A 22,306-nucleotide genomic window follows, 5' to 3' on the forward strand; every position below is an offset into this window, starting at 1 on the left:
GTAACTGGTTAATTGCTCGGTGTGCTGCTGGGTAATAGTTGATGCTGACGTTTTATTTAGACTTCCACATTTATTTTGTTTTGTGAGATCCATAGTGTATTTCTTGAGCTTCTCATCACAGGATTGTATTAATGTGATAAAATGAACTGGCATGCTTTCTGTGTTTTCTGGAATAGGTGTGGGGTATTACATGGAGTGATCTAGTCCTTGGAAGTTGTAGGATCTACGAAACCACATGGCTCAGATCTCCTTTAGAGTTGATTCTCTGGCAGCTTTTGTTCTTCTTTCTTCGGTTACTTATACATTTAAGTTTCTTCCATTTTCTTGAGTTGATTTCAGTACCTAGGACAGTGCCAAGACCACAGCTTAAATAAATACCTGTTGAATAAGTGAATGCGTGGGTGAAAGAATTTTGGAGACCTGTATTTTCCTGGAAGAAACTTACTTAGGAATTATATTTGTAAAGCATAACTTAATGATATTCTGTTATGTATTCAGGATCATATTCCTTTCCCAGTTTTTAATTTTGTGGATTTATTTCCTTTTTCAAAGAGAGTTTTCCCACTGATTCCTTCCTCCTCTCCTTGAGATGAGAGTTTCATTCATTTTCATAGTTTAAGTAAAACACTTCTGGAGAGTTGAAGTATTTCTGGTGGCATATTTGGTTTCAGGAGTGCCTGAAGTCTGGCGCCTGGTTGGAATTCTGGCTTTTCACTTAGAACAGCAGTGGGACTAGACAAGTTACTTATGCCCTCCTCAGTTTCCTCATCCGTACAATAAAAGAACAGAATGTGCCTTACAGCGTTGTTATGGGGATTCCATGCTCTAGGATTGAGACGGGGGCTCAGTGAGGGCTTGGAAGGAGTCTGCTGGACTGTGGTGCATCTGCTAACCTAGTTTCTTAAATGGTTTAGCGCCTCTGTGTTTACCACTCTTAATTATGAAGGGACTCCCTGACTCTTTTATTCATAGTTTCTCCTGTTTTTTTGTCGATTTTGTTGACCTTGTCAAAGAGCCACCTTTTGGTTTCATTTTCTCTAATTTTTTTTTTGTTTTCTACCTCCCTTATTTCCCCTCTGATCTTTTGTATCTCTCCTGCTTGCTGTGGGGTTTATTTGCTCTTTTTCTAGTTTCTTAGGTAGAAGATTAGGTTGTTGATTCAAGATGTTTCCTAGTGTAGGCATTTACAAGCTATACATTTCCCTCTACTGTGTTAGCTGCATCCCATAAATTTTGGTATGTTGTGTTTTTATTTTCATGTATCTCAAAATATTTTAAAATTTTTCTTGTGATTTCTTCTCTGATCTTTTGGATATTTTGGAGTGTGTTGATTAATTTCCATATATTTGTGAATTTCCAAAATTTCCTTCTGTTGTTGATTTTTAAGTTCATTCCATTATGGTCAAAGAACATGCTTTGTATGATTTCAGTCCTTTTACATTTTACTGAGACTTGTTTCATGGCCTGGTCCGTGGCTTATTCCGGGGATTGCTGCGTATGCATTTGAGAAGAGTATGTCCCTTAGCCGCTGGGAGACGTGCTCTGTAGACATCTGTCAGGTCTAGTTGGTTTACAGTGCCGTTCAGGTCTTCTGTTTCTGTCTAGTTCTAGACAGAACTTATGTTTTTGTGAGTTTTTTCTTTATACATATTTCTATGCTGTTTAGAGCCCCAGATATATATATCTTCATTGTGAATTATTCTTTCATCAGCAAAGTGATTCTTTTTTTCCTACTTAAGGTATTTGTCACAAACTTTAGTTTTACATTGTTGACTGTATCTTACTCTTAAACTTTCTGAGTAATTTTGTTTTCAGTATGTGTTTTGTAGAAGGCTGTGTTTGGATTTTTTTAACCTAATCTGAGTATTGTTGTCTTGTGGTAGAGAATCTTAAAACCTATTTAGAGTTAGAATTGAAAGTGATATTTGGTCTAATTTTTTACATTAAAAGCTTTCCATTTTTGTTATTTCTTATATTTTCAAGTCCCTCTTTTTTAAAAAAAATAAATTTATTTATTTATTTTTGGCCGCGTTGGGTCTTCGTTGCTGTGCACGGGCTTTCTGTAGTTGCGGCAAGTGGGGGCTACTCTTTGTTGCGGTGCGCAGGCTTCTCATTGCAGTGGCTTCTCTTGTCGCAGAGCATGGGCTCTAGGCGCATGGGCTTCAGTAGTTGCAGCACACGGGCTCAGTAGTTATGGCACACAGGCTCTAGAGCACAGGCTCAGTAGTTGTGGTGCACGGGCTTAGTTGCTCCACAGCATGTGGGATCTTCCTGGACCAGGGCTCGAGCCCATGTCCTCTGCATTGGCAGGAGGATTCTTAACCACTGCACCACCAGGGAAGTCCCTTCAAGTCCCTCTTATAGGGACGATTTTCTCACTAAACCTCCATTTATATTTTGAAAGGAAGGTACATCTATGGTCTCCAATTCTATTAAAGGGTAACCTAAAAATTTCTAAAAGACGTATTTGACTCAGAAAAAAAATTCTGTTTTCAGTTTCTTCTGTAAGATGAGGTGACTACAATTTAACATTCTCCTACCTCTCCCCACTTGTTTTTTCTCTGTAATCTGGAATTTTAGATCTAGTGGGACTTTTTTTTTTTTTTTTTGCGGTACGCAGGCCTCTCACTGCTGCAGCCTCTCCGTTGCGGAGCACAGGCTCTGGACGCGCAGGCTCAGTGGCCATGGCCCACGGGCCCAGCTGCTCCGCGGCATGTTGGGATCCTCCCAGACCGGGGCACGAACCCGTGTCCCCCGCATCGGCAGGCGGACTCTCAGCCACTGCGCCACCAGGGAAGCCCCTCTAGTGGGACTTTTTGCACAGAATTCTGAGGCCAACTTATTTGCCTTCTCTTTTGTATATATATAAATTTATTTATTTTTGGCTGTGTTGAGTCTTCGTTGCTGCACACAGGCTTTCTCTATTTGCCGCGAGCGGGGGCTATTCTTCGTTGTGGTGCACGGGCTTCCCATTGTCGTGGTTTCTCTTGTTGCAGAGCAGAGGCTCTAGGTGTGTGGGATTCAGTAGCAGTGGTATGCGGGCTCAGCTGTGGCTCGCAGGCTCAGTAGTTGTGGCACGTGGGCTCAGTAGTTGTGGCTTGCGGGCTCTAGAGCGCAGGCTCAGTAGTTGTGGTGCACGGGCTTAGTTGCTCTGCGGCATGTGGGATCTTCCCGGACCAGGGCTCAAACCCCTGTCCCCTGCATTGGCAGGTGGATTCTTAACCACTGCACCACCAGGGAAGCCCTGCCTTCTTTTGTAAATAACCTGTTTTCTCCTGCCTGGTTACTTTGTAGGTGTCAGAAGCTCTTTAGCATAAGGTTAGGGGGTTGGTCTCTATGAATTTGCTTGGTCTGTGGTGACCCTTCATTTTAAGATCCAGTTCTCTTGAGCTTCAGTAGTACACCTTTGATTATTGCTACAGTTCTGCCTTGCTGTGTTTTTTTATTCAGGAGTGTCGTTTACCTGTATGTTGGACTCTTTCTTCTCTGTTCTGTAGTATAAATTTATTCTCTCCTCTCAGGTTCTTGTCTGTATTTTGGGAATTTTTCCAGTGTGTATTCCATATTATTGACTTATTCAGAAAAGTCAGTTCTGTCCTTTTCTTCTTGTGCGTTTTTTTTTGTTTTGTTTTGTTTAAGATTTCAAGCAAAAATAAAGAGTGGAGACTTTAACAAACACCTGTACACTTTCCCCGTAGCTTTGTCAAGTCTAAGTATTTTACCATATGTGCTTCAGGTGATGATTGGGGCGGGGGGGGGGGGAGTGTAAACCCCTGTGTACTCCTGCTTGATGTAAGTAGCAGGTAAACCATCTATTTACTTGGTTTTGGTCTTTATCATTCTTATGCCTGTTTATTACACTTGTATACATCAATAAACAATATGTTTATTGTTTTTAAACTTTTTTTTTTTTTGCGGTACGCAGGCCTCTCACTGTTGTGGCCTCTCCCGTTGCGGAGCACAGGCTCCAGACGCGCAGGCTCAGCGGCCATGGCTCACGGGCCCAGCCACTCCGCGGCATGTGGGATCTTCCCGGACCGGGGTACGAACCCGTGTCCCCTGCATCGGCAGGCGGACTCTCAACCACTGCGCCACCAGGGAGGGAAGCCCTGTTTTTAAACTTTTTATGGACTAATATGTTTTTAAACTTTTTATGAATGGCATCATACTGTGCAATTGTTTCTGCAGTTTATTTTTCACTTATCATATTGCAGAGATTTATCCACATTGATACTTAAAGCATCAGGGTTTTTTAACATAAAGGCCCTGTTCGCTTGCCACGCTGTCTGTCTGTCCAGAAGGGATGACTTTACTTAGTCCCTGGGGTGGGGGTGCGGGGTGAGGTTGTGCTTTTTTTCCATCCTGGAAAGGAGGGATACAGCTAGAGGTGGCCCTGACACCCCATTGTGGGCATGTACTCACTTCTCCTGTTGATGGACATGTAGGTTCTACCTGTGTTGCTGTAGAAAATAATGCTTGGACCTGTGTCTCTGTGCACACATGCATGATGTTCCCTAGGGGTACACCTAGGAGTGGAATTGCTGGGGTGCAAATACTAGACATGACCAAATCGCTTATCAGTGCTTTTACTGGTGTACATTTTCAGTGGCAGTGTGTTAGCATTCTTGTTGCTCTATATCTTTGTTATTATTGGACTTAAATTTTTGGATGATCTGGTGGATCTGATGGAGTGTCATTGTGGCTTCAGTGCATGTTTCTCTGATTACTAGTGAGATACAGAACATCTTTTCATGTATTTATTGGCCATTCAGATTTCCTGTTCTGAAAACTGTCTCTTTATCCCCTTTGCTTATTTTTTGGAAGGGTTGTCTTTTTCTGAATGATTTGTAAAGAGTTCTCAGCTTAATGTCTTTGAGCATCTTTTTTTGAGCGTCTATTTTGTTGGTTACATTATATCTTTGTGACCTTGTCTTTGCACTCTAGGGCATTTGACAGAGATTGATTAATTCTACTGAATGTAATAGAATCTTTTGATATTTTCCTTTATAGTTTGTGTTTTCTGAGTCTTGTTTAATAAAATCCTTCACTCTTCTAAGGTCAGAAAGATAGTGTCTTCTAAATATTTGGCTTTTTTACATTTAGTCTTCAATTACGTGGAATTTATTTGTAACATGGTGTGAGGTAATGATATGATTCTTTCCTCCCTCAAGCACGGATTTTAGCTCAGGACTGTTTTATTAGTGCATCCGATTCTCACTGGTTTGTAATGACATCTCTGTACTGAACTTTCATAGATATATGCAGTGTTGTGTTGTTACTTCTGTAATTAAAACTTTTAGTTTTATTGTATCTTCCATATTTAGTTCAGTACCTTCATGTTTCTAGTCATTTCTTTTTATATATGTTCATTCATTCAACCAGTCAGTCAAGAAAGAACTGATTGAATGCCTGTGACATGCCAGGCGTATTACTAGGCACTGAGGTACAGCTGTAAATAAAGCCTGAAAGACACCTCCTCAATTTCTAGTGAAGGAAAAACACACAATAAAGACGATCCACTAACTTAATAACATATCCAAAGATGATAAAGGGCTACACAGATAAGTTTATGAGGAAATATGTATTTAGGGGAGATGTGGGGCAGTACAGTATTTTATAGAGGGGTCGGGAAAGGCCCGACTGGTAAGAAGCCTGGAGGATGGGAGGGAGTAAGCCAAGTGGTCATCGCTGAGGGAGGCAAGTTACAGGCAGAGGAGGGGCCAGTGCAAGGCCCCGAGGTGGAGCATACCTGACGTCTGAGTCAGCATTTGGCCCTACTTAGTTTATAGTCTGGGATCACTCAGTTATCTTGAGGGGAAGACCTCCTTTTTATTGTCTGCTCATTTCCATTTCTGATGCATCTTCATGCTTACATACTTGGGGTTACAAATTCATCTTCAGCGGGGTTCGAGAAATGAGTCTCCAGGCTGGTTTTGTTTGTTTCTTCCGGGCACTCGGGTCCGAGCCTAAATGGATGATATAGATTTAGACATCACACTGCGTGTGCACAGGCCTGTGATACAGCTTTCCGTGCAGTCATTGTTCCCTTCTAGATCCCAGCTTGGCCATTCAGCGTTCTCTTGCAGCCTCTGGGGAACATCCTGGTTTTATGCAGGGGCTTCACATCTAGTTCTCTGTTCTGCACAAGGTGAAGAATCCAATTCTGGATTCAGAGACACTCAGGCCACCCACAGAACCAACCAGAACTGGGCTTCTCCTGCATCAACACACATGCTTTCCACTTTGGGTTTTAGCTTATTTCTAATTTCTGGCCCTTGGGATTTCCTTCTCTCGGGAACTCAGCTAGCTGTGCATGTAAAAGGATATTCGTTATAATCTATCTAATATTTGAACCAGAAGGGTTTTCAGATTATCAGTCATGTTACTGGAACCAAAAACTCCTTCCACTGGTGCCATTAGTGGTCTCAGGAAGTGCCGATGGGGTAATCGGTTAGGTAATGAGAGATTCAGCTTAGCAGAAATTCTAGGATGTTCCTCGAACATGGGTGGCAAATACCTTTAGGTTCAGAGACCCTGTAGACTTTCCTAGATTATTATTGGTGGTGGGTGGGGGAACTAGATGCCTGTGCTCACGTTTTCTTAAATTCGAGATGCTCTTTTTCTTACTGATGGGGAGGCCCTATTCCTGTTTTTCTGAGTGCATATAATTGTTCCAGTAACTTACCAAGCTCCTTTTAGTCTGCCTTTATGCAAGCCTACTTTGATACACTGATGCGTTAAGTAGATTGAGCCATTCTTGGTATTCCTGGAGCAAAAACTGCTTGGTGCATTTATCCTTTGTGCATTTGAGAATTCAGTTTGCTTATATTTTGAGCACAGATTTCTGTGATGAATCTTGTTTGTTTCATAGACTGATTTTAGGTAGCTCATCTTTTTCTCCTAGGAATAATTTGTGGAAAAGAACTATTTACAGCTAAAGTTTGAAGAAATAAGTATGCTTCCCTCCCCTTCAGATTCCAGTAATCCTTTGGGGGAAGCTCTGTATAAACGATCCCAATTTATTTCTCAGCTGTTACTAGGTTATCTGATTTGTTCTTGTCTAATTTCTAACAGTGTTTATATTAATATTTCAAAGAACCATGTTTTAATTGTTATTAGTTAGAAGAGGAACTCTTTTTGGTACTTTACTAAAGGTATGAACTTTTAACTTGGCAGTGTGCTAAAGGTTTTATTATGGAGTCTTTTTATTTCTCCCTTGGTCCTATTTTTAGAGAAGTATATTGTTTAAAATTTTTCTTCATATTTTTGTTAGTACGATTTGAGTGTGCTACGAATTTAAAATGTATTTTCTTCTTAACAGTGACAAAATATTACAGCTAAAATTTTACCTCATCAGTTATTCTTTCTAAGAAGCTTTACTATCTTTTCTGCCATTCTAGTTTAATTTCCATTACAGATATCAGGGGTAATTTTCTACTAGAATTGTCACTTTATTCTTTTACTTTTGAGTTACAGTGTTGAACATATTTTCTAATTGTAAAATGTAAAAAGAGCATGCTTTTGTTAATGTAGAAATATCTAAAGAGAATTATTAACACACATTCCAGAAATATGATTCAGTAGTCACGTTTGAAACATAGTTTCCAGAATTGGAATAATTAATTTATACATTGTTTTTTGGTAAATATTTTTTTTTAAATGTTCTCCAAGAACATGGATTTTAGTGCATCTGTATATTCTCAGTCTGTTACAAATTGCTTATCTCCTTGGACCTTTGTTATTTTGTTAGTAAGTGAAGAGAGCACAGTGGTTTGTCTGTCTTTATCTGGACCTTTGTCCATTACATTATCTCCCAATAGTGTGGATCTTAAACTGCTGCTGATTTTATAAGCTTTTGCTCAGCATTCTAAAAAGAGTGCTCATAGTGAGATATATTTTTTCGTTTCAACATTTCCTTTTAATGGAGAAATATGGTATCTTTACATGTGGCATTTGTTTGGTGCCATGTTACGTTTTGCTTTTTTATATTGGTTATATTTATCCATAAACTTATATATACTTTCTACATTTATAAAAATAATTTTCATCTATATTTTTTGAAAATAAATTTGTAAGGTGGTCTATTTAAAACTACTAATTTGATTTTAAGAAAATGATTATCATTACCTTTTGTATATAACTAGGCCAAAGTAATAACTTTGGATTTCTACCTGAAGAAAAACATTTTTTTTCACTTTTACCTTCAGATATTATTTCAGTAGGTATTTTTATTTGCGTTGTTTTATGTAAACTGTCTCTTCAGTAATTGGTCATACTGTTACTTGGTAACATAGTCTTTACATTCTCTATCCCATTTGTAAGTTTTCTGAAACTTTGATGATATGGAAGGAAAGGTATTTGGTGTGAATACCTTTGCTGGTAAACCCGTCTGAACCCTTTCATTTGGGTGTCTAATAATTGTGTTACAGCAGATTATCTGAGGGAACCTCTTTTTCAAGTCCTTTGTGTAAACATTTACTTGCAGCTGAGCTGTTTGCAAAATTTCCTTTGATCTAGTTCATCACCATTTCCACATTTTTTGGTGTCATCTCTCCTGAGTCTTTACTTGTGCAGGTTGCTTTTAGTTACTGGTCCCTAGGTCTGTTCTCTGGTTCTTCTCACCCGGCATTAGGTGTTTGAAGTTTGTTCTTTTTCCGACGTTGTGTGGTCAGTTCTTGCGTGTGCTGGGAGGTGCCGTATCTGCAGCCTTTTACTGTTCTTCAGAAACTGGATTAGCTGTTCTTTAGATTCGGCTTGTGACTTCCCATTGCAGGATTCTGAGTGTTCTCTGGTTCCTTTCTGCAGTGCTGTTTTCATACCTGAAAACTTTTTCATTGGCCCTAGACATTTTCTGTTGTTAACTTCTTCTTCTTTGAGTTTATCTTCACCTGGTTCTGCTAAATATTAGATTAAAATTTGAAACTAAGTGTGGACTCAGACATCATTTAATTGGGTATTGCAGTATTGTGTTCTATAAGAAATACGTATTTGGTCATTCAGATGATGAAAAATATTTGGTCTTTATTCATAGTTTCCCAAATCCTTGGAATTTCCTAAGTGTTGGGAGTGATTTTAAGTGTCTTTTGTTATGTTAATGAGGTGACTTGGGCGGCACCTAAGGACGGGCTGGTTGCAGGTGGAGCCAACCTTGGGATTAGAGGGTTGGAACCTTCAGCCTTAGCCCTGACCTCCAGGGAGGGGAGAGGGATTGGAAGGTGAATCAGTGGCCAGTGATGGAATCAGTTGTGCCTCTGTAATGAAGCCGCCATCAGCATCCCAAAGGATGGGATTTGGGCCGGTGCTGGGGCAGTGGCGCCTGGCCCCTTCCCACACACCTTGCCCTGTGCCTCTTCCATCTGGCTGTTCCCGAGTTACAGCCGTTTATAAACCGGTGATCTAGTAATCTGTGAGCCACTCTAGCTAACAAATTGAACCCGAGGGAGGGAGTCCTGGGGAACCTGTGATTTACAGCCAGTTGTTCACAAGCACAGGTGACGACCCGGACTTGCGTCTGAAGTGGACTCTGGGTGGATGGTGTCAGAATTTAGTTGGATTCTTAGATACCCTGCTGGTGACCAACTGCTTGTTGGTGTGGAGACGCCCCACCCCTTCCCCAACACACACAGGTGGGTCCAGGAGCCAGTTTAGATGTTAATCCACCTGAATTGTCACCTTTGTGTAACAAAGTACAAGGTTAGGAGTACTTGTTTAGTGATGTGAAACAATCAGTGCGAGTCTTGATAATAAGAAAAATGATCAGGGCAGGTTGGCCACGTCTCTGCCTCGTTTTCTGTACTGTACTGGTTACATCCCAGCACTGCTCTTGTTTCCTTCCTAGTGGAAGAGAAAGCCAACACCCACCTCCTCTTGGGCATGTGCCTAGACACCTATGCCCGCTACCTTCTGTTCTCCAAGCAGCCATCACAGGCACAAAGGATGTATGAAAAAGCTTTGCAGATTGCTGAAGAAATACTAGGAGAAAGACACCCACAGGTAAGGGAGAAAAACAGGACTGTAAGACAAAACTTTCAGAATCCAGAAATACGAAATGGGGACAGGTAGTCAGCAGGTGGCCGAGGTACATCCCCCTCCTCGTGCCCGACCACCCCTCCCCTGCGCCCAACTGCTTGTTTCTAGAAGGATTTGAGGCTGCTGATGAGTTTACTGGGTCTGCCCAGCAGGACTCACGTGAGGATTGGTTTGCACAGCACGGTATTTTAGGTACTGAATCCTATGAAAATCTTATGAGGAACAGGTTAACACACGCAGATCCTCTCCTGAGCCCCACCCATAAAATGCCAGGGGAACGTAGGGGGAAAAGGACGGTGGGACCGCATTAAACAAAATTTCAAACCACTGACATAGAATTTAAGCACAGCATGCAGAGCCTTCTGTTAGAACGGTAAACACATTGAATTGAAATCATCTGTTTTGTCTTAAGAGGTAAGAAATGGATCACTTTGTGAATGCTTGGTAACCCCCAGCCTAGGACATGAAAGTTCTAACTGGACTAAACATGTCCCAAGGCTGCGAGCGGATGAGCAGGGCGAGTTACTGGGCTCCGAATTACCTTCAGGAACGGGGGTTTAGAGCACCCCCTTCACGGGATATCGCTGAGAAATAAGACCACGACAGATACGGAATTCGAATCACGAGGTACTGGAACCGGGCCTGAAGTGCAGGAGGAGGTGAGGCCCGCCGCCCTTAGCGCCACAGCGTTTTGTAGACTCGGTGGGAACTTTCCCAGGAGCAGTGGTGGGTCTCCTCTTCCTGAACATGGGAGCGACATCGTAGTACAGTTCGGCTCCGAGGCCAGCTCTCAAGGGTGCTGAACCTTGAATAGAAGGGGATCAGATCCTGGCACTTCTTTTTGCTGTTATTTTTCATTTGCTGCTTCTCCTTTGATAATTAGTTAGCTTCATAAGTAATATTCAGCCTGTTACCTAGTGTCTAGACTTGTATCATTTTCCAGAGGGTCAGACCGATGCTGTGCAGTGTGAATGATCAATGCACCTGACTTGCTGACGCCCTGACCTTTGCTGGACTGCCAGGCAAGGCGACCCCTTCAGTGTATCCACAGTTCGTCAGACTCCACGTTGGCTCTTGAGCTGTGGAGGTGTTTGCAAGCAGCAGCTGCCTGTGTTTCCTCCCGTGTGTAGACCATCGTGCTGCTGAGTGACCTGGCCACCACCCTGGATGCGCAGGGCCGCTCCGACGAGGCCTGTGTTCACGCACAGAGGGCGTCAGACCTGGCGAGACAGGTGGAGCACCCTGAGCTCCACGTGCTGCTCAGTAATCTGGCTGCGGTCCTGATGCACAGAGGTGCGGAGTGCGGGGCTGGGCTGGCCGGCCTCGGGAGGGGTGGGTGTCAGTGGATCAGAAGCCTGTGCGTGGCGCTGAGGGGGGCAGTGAGGACAGGATGCTCCTGAACCGACGGGCCAGTGGGGAGAGACGCAGGGGAGGCGCCGTCGGGCCCAGCTCACGTCCCGCCTGTAGTCCTGCCCTGCTGGCCTATCAGGCACATCGCGGTGGAAACGTTTGCAGTGGGACCTTATTTCTGTAGTGCTTTACAGGTTTCTAAACGTTGTCTCTCACGGAGCTCGTGTGACAGGGCACGGCCGCTTGATGGGCGTACTCTGCCATTCTGCTCAGAAACCTGCAACGGCAGGTCTCTCACCCGAACCACCGTGGGCGAAGGCCTTGGCCACTGGAGTGTGCCAGGAAGGGCTCCATGAGGTCCCGGGTGTCACGGGTGAAACAAGGCCCCATGCCATGAACTAGACTTGTCCCATCACTTGTGCTTTCTCTTCAAAATCTCTTTCAGAATCATGGTGAAACATACATTTTCTTTATTCTTCCTTCTTTCCGGGTTATTTTAGAACGATATGCACAAGCAGAAGAGATCTACCAGGAAGCACTGAAGCGAGCAAAGCTGAAAAGAGATGAGGTTTCTGTGCAGCGCATCAGGGAAGAGCTGGCTGGGCTGTCAAGAAAAAGGAGACCTTTGTCGTAGCCTTGCCGAGCTCTGGACCCCTTTCTGTTGTAGCGAATTTATGGTAACACCTCTCATTCCAGTCCCAGTGGCACCCTGATCAATGGCTTAAATCCTCTGTCCTTGATCGTCAAGTCCCCTCACCTTAGCCTTGCTGGAGGACAAGCTGTAGACAGCGTGCACTGCCACGTTTGCTTTGCGAAGAAAGCTCCCCCCCCCACCTGATTTTGCTTCTGCGACTGGTATCGGTTAATGCTTTCCGTTGCAGCAGACGGCTGGTTAGGTGCTGTCCATGCTGGCCCGAGAATAACTCTAGATTAAGAGGGGCCAGTTTCCCTCTGGGGTGGGGTCTGGCATTTCAGCCAGGCGTCTCTCCCATAGATTTTTGTCCACTGATTTGCTGCCTTCTCTTATCAACACCTGGCAGACCAGAGCTACCGGTCTCATGGCAAAGGGGGATGACGGTGAGTTATTTTCTCTTATAATTTATCTCGTGAAGCCCAGTGTGGAATTTAATGCGTAAAAAAGTAGTATCTTGGCTTGCCAGCAGCATGAAGTTTTAAAGTGGGAATTAGGCACTTGAAAGTATAGTGCCCATTTGATTATAAATAAAAGCGAACTGTATGTTTTTGTATGTATCATGTGGTTATATACAACTGTGAAAAAAGGAGGGCAAGGAATGACGACCCCCTGCGTCCCTGCTCTCTGAGCATTCACTCCTCTGCACCCGGTCATGGGTGTCCCCAAACCCTCTGACTCTGAGTGGGGCCCTGTAGGTGTAGTGTTGAAAGCTTCCCAGTTGTTCTGACGTGTCCCACTGGTGCTGTAGAGGAACCAGTGCCCTGGACCCGAGCTCAGCCTTTTGGAGTTTGGGTCTCAGTATCCTCGTGTGTAGTCAGAGTCTCTCTCAGCCCTGGGAGCATGCATTTTGGTGGATGACCTTACCTGGATAGGCCGCTGTGTTGAGAGCTTTATCACACTGCCTCAGCATATGTAAAGTACACAACACAGCGGGCACTGATGGTGTTTTCACCCCAGCAGTTTTGCGGTTCTTCTAAGTACCACGAAGGAACCCTGTTGTTGCTGGTACGCTGGTGGCGGTGGCAGCGGGCAGGGGGGGGAGGGAAATAAACTGACAGTTGGGTTCCTGTGTACATACTGGGAGAATCCTTTCATAATAAACTAGACACTCTGCAATAATAGTGTATGTATTCCATAATCTTTGAGTTTCTCATAAAAAAATAATTTACTAAAGAGTTCATAAAAGTAAAAATACAGGGATTAGACTAAAACTATCACCTTAACATTGCGGATGTATCCATCTTCCCACTTTCCGACCCAGTTAATTCCTTTAATCACTCAAGTCTGACTCTGGAGAGAGAAACTTTAACTCACATTGAGTTTCAGTGCAACCAGTCTTCATTTATTAGTTGACTTTAAAAAACTGTCGACTACTCACCTTCTGCATTGAGAACGTTTTTACCTTCTCACAGTTGCGGGAGTTACTGAAAGGGAGGTTTTTCGCTCTAGGTTTTACTGAGAATTTCTGACCCTCCTCGTTGATGCGGCTCCCGGTCCCGGAACACCTGCGGGAGTTTTCAGAAAGCTCTGCACGCGGCGCAGTCACTACAGTTCACTGTACTGAGGCAGCGAAACGAGGAGGACTGGCCTGCCACTGACCGGGCTGAATCCAAAGGTGAACTGTTCACAGTAGCATAAAAACTTGAACTATCTCACTGGAGCTTTCAGGGCATGGATATTTTAAGATAGAATCACCCAGCACACCCACATTCAAGCACTACGAATCTTCTCATCATGAACACGCGGTGGACACTGGCTGTCTGTCACAGTTCTGTGAACTGTAACTTCGTTCTGGGCGCTAAAAAATAGTCACTTGCCAGGCTGTAGCTTCAGAACCCTGGGGTCTCAGCCCGCAGCATCCCGCCTCGGTTCACAGCTGACTTGGCCAAGTCACGTCACGCCGGGTGGGCCTCCACCTCCCACATGGTCTGCCCGCTCTGCAGGCCAGCACTCCGTCCTGCCCTTGTTCTGAACCGAGGCGGGACCGTGGGTTTTGTCTCCCGTTGCGGGATCTCTTCTCCAGGTGACGGCAGGTGAAGTAAAACAACTTGCACTGTGATGAGGAGGGGTGAGTGGTCAACAGCCGCCCCCTTTGGGTCCTGAGTGGAGCTGCACAGGTTACGCACAGGGCTCTGATCTGACGTGTTCTCAAGAACTAGTCATAGAAAAATACCAGCATCATCTCTTTGGGACTGTTGACAAATAATTAAAATCTAAAATGTTACTAGTACCTAAACAAAACTTTAAGCAAAAACCTTAAGTTACTGTTTTTCATTCACATTAAAACTTTTAAAGTATTTATAAAGTCGTACCAGCTTTCCGAGTAGTAGGGATTTGACCACTACACCTGATCTAAAGCTTACTTGGAGGACCTCAAGCATACGCAGGTGCGCAGTTCCCTTAGCTTCAGACAGGTGTCGGTCTGTGGCCCTGTCTTCGTTGCTTATTTAACTGTGTGGGCAACGTACTGAACCTGCATCCACATCTATAAAAAGGGGACTAGACACCAAGGTCCCCTCCACTGCAAAGGAGGCGCTTAGTCAGTGGTTGTCGGACACCTGCTGTCTTTAGAGGCTTGAGTACTTTTGCTTAAAAGCTCAGGTCTACTTAAGAGTCTATAAAGTGCTAGTTTTTATCTTTCTGAGAGACCTCTATCTCGGTGGCATTCCCCCAAAACCATTAGCATCCGTGTGCTACAGAAGGATGCTTCAATGCTATGTTAAAGTTGTATGAAAAAAAGTTTTTAATTCAACAAGCAATTATTATTGAAGGGTAAGACTGATCCTCTAGTACCATAATGGGTTTAAAATTCAGTCTTTTAAGTTATTTGCTTCTTGAGATTCAGTGAAATAAAAACACCTGACGAACTCTTGCCCACAAGGAATCAAAGTGAAAGTAAGCACAGGGTGGCACGAAGGGGAAAGGACTGGCTGCTCCCCACGAGAGCTCAGGTTATGCGGCACGAAGCAAACCTAAAACACTGAGGTTCTGCACAGACTGTAACCTTCTGACTGACTCTCAACCAATGATAGCTATCAAACTAAAGGAAAGTGTAAGTTTTTCCTTTGAAACCTGAGACAGCGAAAGGCTCACATCACAAGTACTCTACTGTAGCTAGTGGACAGGGCGGTCAGATTTATTTCAGAACAAAAGCTTTGCTGGGCTGCATCAAATGCAGGAGAGGAGGAGTGCTTGGGTGTGGTTAATTACCAGTGTGCATAACAGTGAGGTATGCCTCAAATAAGCCTTTAAAACCTTAAAAACTGAACTATAACAATACCCATGCAGTACTATTTTTTCAGTGTTTCTAATTAAAAAAAAAATTAAAGCCTGCACTGGAGATTTACAGTATGGCAGAATTTTGTTTCTCCTTTTGACCCTAATACGTTAACGTACAGATTTTATGACAGGGTCTGTGTTAAAAATCTAAACATTTATCACAAGATTTTAAACATCACTGGGAATCTGAGTTTGGAGGAAACAAAATTGGATAAAAGTACAATGCCCGTGACAGCCAATATTGTATAACTGGGCTGTATGAGGTTGTTTAGAAGGCAAAGGTTAAAAAGACGAGATTTTTAAAAATTACCCCCCGAGTTGATGCGCTGATTTGAATATAAGTACACGAGATACTAGAGCGAGGGGAAACACTGCAAAAAGGTTATCTATTTACAGAAGAGTGATTTAAAGACATTATGATTTTCTTTACAAACAGATGTAAGAACAGGAATTACCCACTTTTTAAAAACTCTACATTCCAACCCTCCACTATTATTATGATCCACTGAACTGCCTGTATCAGGGCAGCCTTTTCCCCTCATTTGACTCTTGAAATAAACTTCCATCATTTCGTCGTCGTCTGTGGCCCAGGCTCTCCTGGAAAGTCTCTGGGCACAAGTCCTAGGAGGGCAGGCTTTTGGCCTGCACTTAAAACTGAGACCACCAGAAACTAGAGCCCCTCCCCCACCCAGGGGGCCCCGGGACCCCTTCCCGCAGGTCAGTCGCTGTCGGACAGCGTCTCATACTGCGCGGAGAGCAGCGGGGCCGGCTCCCGATCCCAGATCCTGCTCGGCTGGTGAGGGGCGGCGGGGCTGGCAGAGGCGGGCGCACAGGCGACGGGCGCACAGGCGACGGGCGCAGGGGGCGTGCTGCTGAGCATCCGCATGGTCAGGGGGTTGTAGGGGAACTGTGTCGAGCCTGCGGGAGGAGGAGGGTTAGGTTATGCGCGTTCCGCTTCTGCTCTGGACAGTGGACCCCCCTAGTGAGGCTGTAATATGGAAGCGGTGTTCGAAGCAGCGCTAACCGAGGCACTGACGTCGGCTGCTTTCGGACTCCGAGCAGCTCCTTACCTGTGGAGGAAGGCCTGTCCTCCCAGGCCCAGCCTGGCGTCTGCCTGTGGTAGTCCCCTTCCGAGTGCACAGAGGAGGCCGAGGAGGGCCGTTCAGCTCCCAAGTAGCCTTGCCCCGGGATAGGAGATTTCGACTTCCTGCTGTTTGACTTGCTGATCAGCTTTGGTTTGCAAACTCCTCCTAAAAGTGAAATAAATTATTACTGCTGATATTTAGTAATTATGTTCTCAACTTTAAAATCTACCAAAATGCCGATGATTGTCTAATGCTAAGTGAAGGAAGCAAAGTGGTAGCATGAAGAATCCAAACCCTAGTGCCTAATGAAGTAAAGAAGTAACATTTAAAAGAAAGCCAGAATTTACTTACAGCAGCTAAAGTCAAAACGGGGTATGTCCTCATGCCATAAACTCAGAAACGTGTAATCAAGGAACTAGCATTTCTGGAACATCATTTCTTTCTTGGCCTTGGAGCACAGAAACTGCTTAAGGAAATGGAAGCTGGCTGACAAAAATCTTAAATCCTCATTTTTTCCTCCCCCACCAGTTTACAGAGGAGGAATAAAACTGTAGAACAGAAGCCCTTTCAGGGCACTACTGGACCTCAGCAGAGCCTGACAAGTCAAGGTGGCCCTTTCTGCTGCTCCAGGCTGTACAGCTGATGAACTCAGCAGGAGTTCACAGGAGTGGGAAGCCCCAAGTGGGCTCTAGAACAAAACGTGAAAAAGATCTCAGAAGAGATCAGAGTCCAGGTCACCAGCAAATGTTTTCCTCAGCCCTAGCAGAACAGTCTCACCCTGCCCCCAGTCCTTCGAGGTACAGAAAAAAGGAACAGAAAGCAACTTTGACCCCTCCAACTATCTGGAAAAAGAAGAAATGCAAGTCCTTGGTGATAAGGAAAAGAATATAATAAAGAAATGGGCGGGGGAAGGGGCAGGGAACGTGATTCAAACACTGGAGAAAACTTCGGAATACATGAAGCCAGTTTAAGAAAAGCTCAAAGAATAGATAACCAAAATCAAAGAGGCGAAAGGGCTTAGGAAACAAAAGACAGAACAGCAAGGGTCAGAATAGACACGAGGGAAAGGGAATTATTAGTGCAAAGGAAAAATTTGAGAGACTCGCAGTAAAAGCAACAGAAAAAGATCAAGATGACTAAAATAATTAGAAGGTTAACAGATACAGAGGTCAAAACCTATCCAGCAAAAAGGTAACTTTCTGAAATGGAGGGCCCAAAAGAAAGAGAAAATAACTAAGAGGAACAGTTGGTAGAACATTTCCCTGAATGCAGATATCAACCTGAAGGGGCAACACCCTCCTGTGAGCAACAGGGTGAGGAGCACTAACACACTCATGATAAATTTACTGAAATCGAGGTAAAAAAAGGATTCTTTGGGCAGAGAGTCACCACCAAAAAAAGGTGGTGGTGGGGGAGACATTTGGTCTTATTTTTTATACAACAACGAATGCCAGAAAAAAGCCTAACAGTGTCTACGGGATATTTTGAGAAAAGTACGTGCTGAGTATCACAACCTGCCAAACTGCCGTCTCAAACATAAAGGCAGCAAGAAGACACTGTCGAGCACGCACCTCAGGATACAGCAGCCTTTCGGAGAAAACAGGGTGTGAAAACCTTACCAGAAAGAAACACCATAATAGAAAGATTATGTAACCAGGATAACTGTAACTGTGTAAGTCACCAATACTATAACCTTAAAACATACACACTTAAAATCAATAAAAATCAGAATGCTAGAGCAGAGATGGGAGACAGTGGCTCATCTTTTAGAGCAGGAAGTAAATTCATATTGTCCTAAAATTAACATATATATGTAAAAATAAATAACTAAAGCCCCTAATCTCTTTATCTTTTTAACCTTAGTGAGATCGTCTGTTTGACCATAACAGGAAAATAAACTAAACTTGAAATGTTACTGACCTTCAGGTAGTTTTTAAGATATAAAGGATTAAGAAGAAAGCTTATATATACACGCAGAAAGAGCAGAGTCCTGGTTCTTGTGTGCTTGCTTCTAACAGGATGCATACAATTACCTCATTGCAATAAGCTGTCCTTTTATGTAAACACCACCACTAGCTTTCTGGACGATGTGATCTGGTTTTTTTCCCTCTTTTCTGTGGCTTAAAATTCTTTTATACTGAGCCTGTCATTTTTATTACAATAGTAAGTTACTTTGATTCAAGAGCAGAATATGAAATTGCACTTGTATTACAATTGCAATGTATGTATACAGATAAGGACTAGATGCAAGCAAAAAGGGTGACTTTCTGGGTAAAAATTTTCATCCTTTTAAATTTCACATTACTAATATGTCTGAGCAGGTTAGAAAAAAGACTTGGTTTAAGTAACTAAAACCTTCAGAGGTGACTCAGCACATAAATGAAATCTTAGTGATCCGTTAGAACTTGGGGTATAAATTGGCTTTTTCTTGGGAAAGGTGGCAGAAGAGCACGGAAATGAGCCCTTTACCTGAATGAGGTGACGGGTCCCCTTCCTCTCTCCGGGCCTCACCGCTGGTTGCCACCGAGGTGCCGGCACCACCAGGCACCCCCCCCAGGGGCTGGGGCATGGCGACCCCGTGGTCCTCCACTTTGTCTTCAAAGCTCCCCATGAGCGCCTTCCGGATGATGTCCTCCAGCCCGAGGTTGCTGGCAGGGTCAGCAAAGGAATGACCTCGGGAGCTCACGGAGCCTGCAAAAGACGAGCAGGACGAGTCTGCCTGATTCCGAGGGCAGGTCGGGAGACAGGAGCCCCCCCAGGACACGCAGCACCTGGCAAGGTGCCCACAACACAGAGCCCACGTGGAGGCCGGCTAAGGCCAGCGAGCGTAGCTCACAGGCAATGTGGTTTTCTTTGTTAAATCAGGCACCCACTTGTGTGAGAGTTGCTCGAGGATGGCTTCCTTCTTTTTAGCTCTTTAATAGTTTTGACTCTCTTTCTTCATTTATCTTTTCAACAAGTACTCACTGAATCTCAACTCATTATTTACCGCCATTGACTCCCTCCCTCCCTGACTAAACGATGAGCTTTCCTGGAGCAGTTTCCTGTATGCAGTCGGTATTCGATACCTATTTGCTGGACTGACTGCTACTGTACCAGTTTCCTGTTGGCAAACAATGTCTTTTGAATCTTACCTGAGGTGGTGACTGCTGGCAGGTTAAAGATCTCAGTTCCTGGCTGAGCAGCTGCTGTATTTAAACAAACATTCAAGTTAATTGAGATGTGATAATCACATACATCGAAAGAGATAAAGTCTCAAAAAAAAAAATCCTACAATAAAATTAACCTTCTTATTTTCCATGATCTCAACTTTATTTTTCACCCATTAAGTGAAGATAAAGTGAAAGAAATTTTTTTTTTTTAAGAAATCAGAAAGTAAGAAATCAAAACAGGAGGAGTACAATAATACAGCCCAGGAAGGAAAGGAACTTTTGCAGTGCTGGAGAAAACACACAGAGGGAAAAGCTGCCCTCAGAACAGGAACCCAGGCTCGCCAGGGAAGAGATGGTGACTCTAAGAAGACCCTGCAAATATCCGAGTTTGAGATTAGATCCGGGGGAAAGACGCCCCGTGAACGGCAAGAACAGGACCGCGTGTGTCCCTGCTGTGGTTACCTAGAAACTATTTTTGATCCCAGGATGAGATAAAGATTCTGCCTATTGGTTCTGTTTATTCCTGCTAACTGTGCACTTTGTCATTTGCTCAGTTTGAATGACAACAGCTGGGACAACCTGGGAGCTACTTGTAAAGCACTGTGCCAGAAATAGAAGGAATTTGGGAACATAAACGGTGTTTTCATCACATCTTCCAACTCGATGCTGAGACTTTGAAAGAGAAAGAACGTAGGAAGTAAAGTCGGTGGCTATAAACAAGCGGTGTCCCAGAGAAGAATGTGCAGACCCCAGAAGGGGGGCCCGTCCATGCAGATGGGGAGCGCATATGAGCCCAGACGCTGACTTCTGGGATCAGGGAAAACTGTCCGGGCGGGAGGAGGAAGCTCCAGGAAGACTGCACAGCAGGGACCATGCGGTACAGGCTCCTCACGTACAGGTCAGGAAATGGTAGATGAACTGAACTTGAAACAGCACAGGGTGGTAGGGCCAGCCTGGTAGTTACCACAAAACCTGGGGAATAGGACTCATTCATTTCACAAATATTTACTGAGCGATTATTTGGCTGAATAATAAAATCACCTTCATATTGATCAAAAATGGTCATATGAAAAAAAAATGGTCACATGAAGACAATTTCATATTGTTCAACCAACGATAACACTAAGGTACTGGACTTAAAATGCACCCCTTCCTCCACCCGTGGAGCTCACAGGTCAGCGGGGTGCTCTCTGAGGCCATCAGGTCAGAATCACCTGGGGGGCTTAGTAAAGTGCCGGTTTCTGAGATTCCTGCAGCCCAGTAGGCACGTGTTTTAACAAGCCCTCCAGGTGACTGTGACGGGTAGTGACGCTTGAGGGCCCCTGGTGTAAGACAGATGGGCAGACTTACGAGAGGACATGGTAATTACTCAGAAATGAGGGAAAGGCAGACAGGCACTCAGGAGACGTTGAGGCTGACGGGACAGCACCTGGGAGAGCGAGTTGCGGAGCCTCGTGAGGGAACCGTGGAGCGGGGTGGCGGGGGGCGGGGGGTGGTGGGGAGGAACAGAGGCCTCTGTGTGGAGAGCCAGCGTGGGGAGTCGTTTTAGACATTTGAGGAGCCAGTAAGACGTTCAAGAAGCAATGAGGGCAGCAAAGAGCTTAGTAGAAAAAGCCGAACTCGAGGTACAAGTTTGGGAGTTTTCGGCACATAGTGCAAACCGCCAGAGTGGATGAAACGCCTCCGAGAATACGGTGCAAGAGGAGAGACTGAAAACCAGCACCCAAGAGCCAGGCACAGCAGGACGTAGCTTCTAAGGACACATAAGAAATGGTCAAAGAAGTAGAGAAAAGAACAGGAGAAAGCAGTCCCTGAAAGCCAAGAGGAGAAAGTATTTCCGGAAGAGGGAAGTGGGTCACTAATGTCAACGGCAGAGAGATCAGATAAAGTAAGTTTTAAAGCATGAAGTTTTTTGCACAGTAAAGGCACTGATGTCCTCGGTGGGAGCCCTGAGGTGAATTGAAGCTGTCTTGCTTGCCCAGGGCTTGGATTTCTCAGTTCTACTTCCTGGTGAGAACCCAATGTGCCTGGGGTCCCACGAGCCCACTGGTTCCTTAGTACAACCCCTTAATTGTCCCTTTCCACAATCAGAAATCCCAAACTAAAGCAAATTTTGTTAGTACTTGCTTTACGACATTAATAAAATTTACCTTCTGTTAAAGTCAGATACTTGTTTCATTATACATTTTCACAGGGTAGAGACCATCTGTCATTCTAAAAGCACCCAACAGAGCACCCTGCTCGATAAATGATTATTGAATTAATGAATGACCGGGCTACTGCCTAAGGACAATGGAAAACATTAGAAGAGAGAAGAAAACTATAAAGTAGGCTTCTTCAATTCATACATAGCATTTTCCTGTCAAGAAGAATTTCTTCGTGAAGAAGAAAGAAAGAATATCTGTAAGCCTGAGGGCAACTCTGGTCAGCCTTCTAAAGTATTTCTTTTGGACAATTTGTTGCCATTTAAAAAGTGAATCTAGTAATCAAGAGCTAGGATAACTACACAAACAAGTGACACTGCTCCTCTTTTTTTCCCTGGGACATTTGGCCTTTATTAATCACGAAGTGTCACAGATCCAAACACACGTCCACCTGGCAGTTTAGAGCAGGTAGCCCAGAAGTAAAGCAGATTGTAGGAGGCCTGGATTCTACAGGGCATCCCACACAGCTTCTGCATCACTGGATACACGTGAGGAAAGGACCACGAGTAAGCC

The 22,306-nt window shown here is 44.2% G+C and overlaps 2 protein-coding genes across 18 annotated transcripts in view; one reads left to right on the forward strand and one right to left on the reverse strand.

Moving 5' to 3' along the window:
* The window catches only part of TTC19 (tetratricopeptide repeat domain 19), a 26,964-nt gene extending 11,546 nt beyond the window's left edge, over positions 1 to 15,418 (forward strand). For 3 of the 4 annotated variants that reach the window (XM_033847767.2, XM_033847768.2, XM_033847769.2), the window contains 3 exons: positions 9,839 to 9,993; positions 11,160 to 11,322; positions 11,880 to 15,418. In XM_033847767.2, the coding sequence (XP_033703658.1) occupies positions 9,839 to 9,993; positions 11,160 to 11,322; positions 11,880 to 12,013 (452 nt within the window). In that variant the 3' untranslated portion in view covers positions 12,014 to 15,418. The remainder of the gene's footprint in view (positions 1 to 9,838; positions 9,994 to 11,159; positions 11,323 to 11,879) is intronic. The other variant, XR_004523918.2, reaches the window with a different exon arrangement.
* Positions 15,419 to 15,719: 301 nt separating this feature from the next.
* Positions 15,720 to 22,306, reverse strand: part of NCOR1 (nuclear receptor corepressor 1) — a 142,049-nt gene continuing 135,462 nt past the window's right edge. For all 14 annotated transcript variants that reach the window (XM_019944107.3, XM_019944112.3, XM_019944119.3 and 11 more), the window contains 4 exons: positions 19,572 to 19,625; positions 18,907 to 19,128; positions 16,423 to 16,602; positions 15,720 to 16,270 (listed from right to left, as the gene is read on the reverse strand). In XM_019944107.3, the coding sequence (XP_019799666.1) occupies positions 16,071 to 16,270; positions 16,423 to 16,602; positions 18,907 to 19,128; positions 19,572 to 19,625 (656 nt within the window). In that variant the 3' untranslated portion in view covers positions 15,720 to 16,070. The remainder of the gene's footprint in view (positions 16,271 to 16,422; positions 16,603 to 18,906; positions 19,129 to 19,571; positions 19,626 to 22,306) is intronic.

The sequence above is a fragment of the Tursiops truncatus genome, chromosome 20, assembly GCF_011762595.2.
Source record: "Tursiops truncatus isolate mTurTru1 chromosome 20, mTurTru1.mat.Y, whole genome shotgun sequence".
In the NCBI taxonomy this organism is placed as follows: domain Eukaryota; kingdom Metazoa; phylum Chordata; class Mammalia; order Artiodactyla; family Delphinidae; genus Tursiops; species Tursiops truncatus.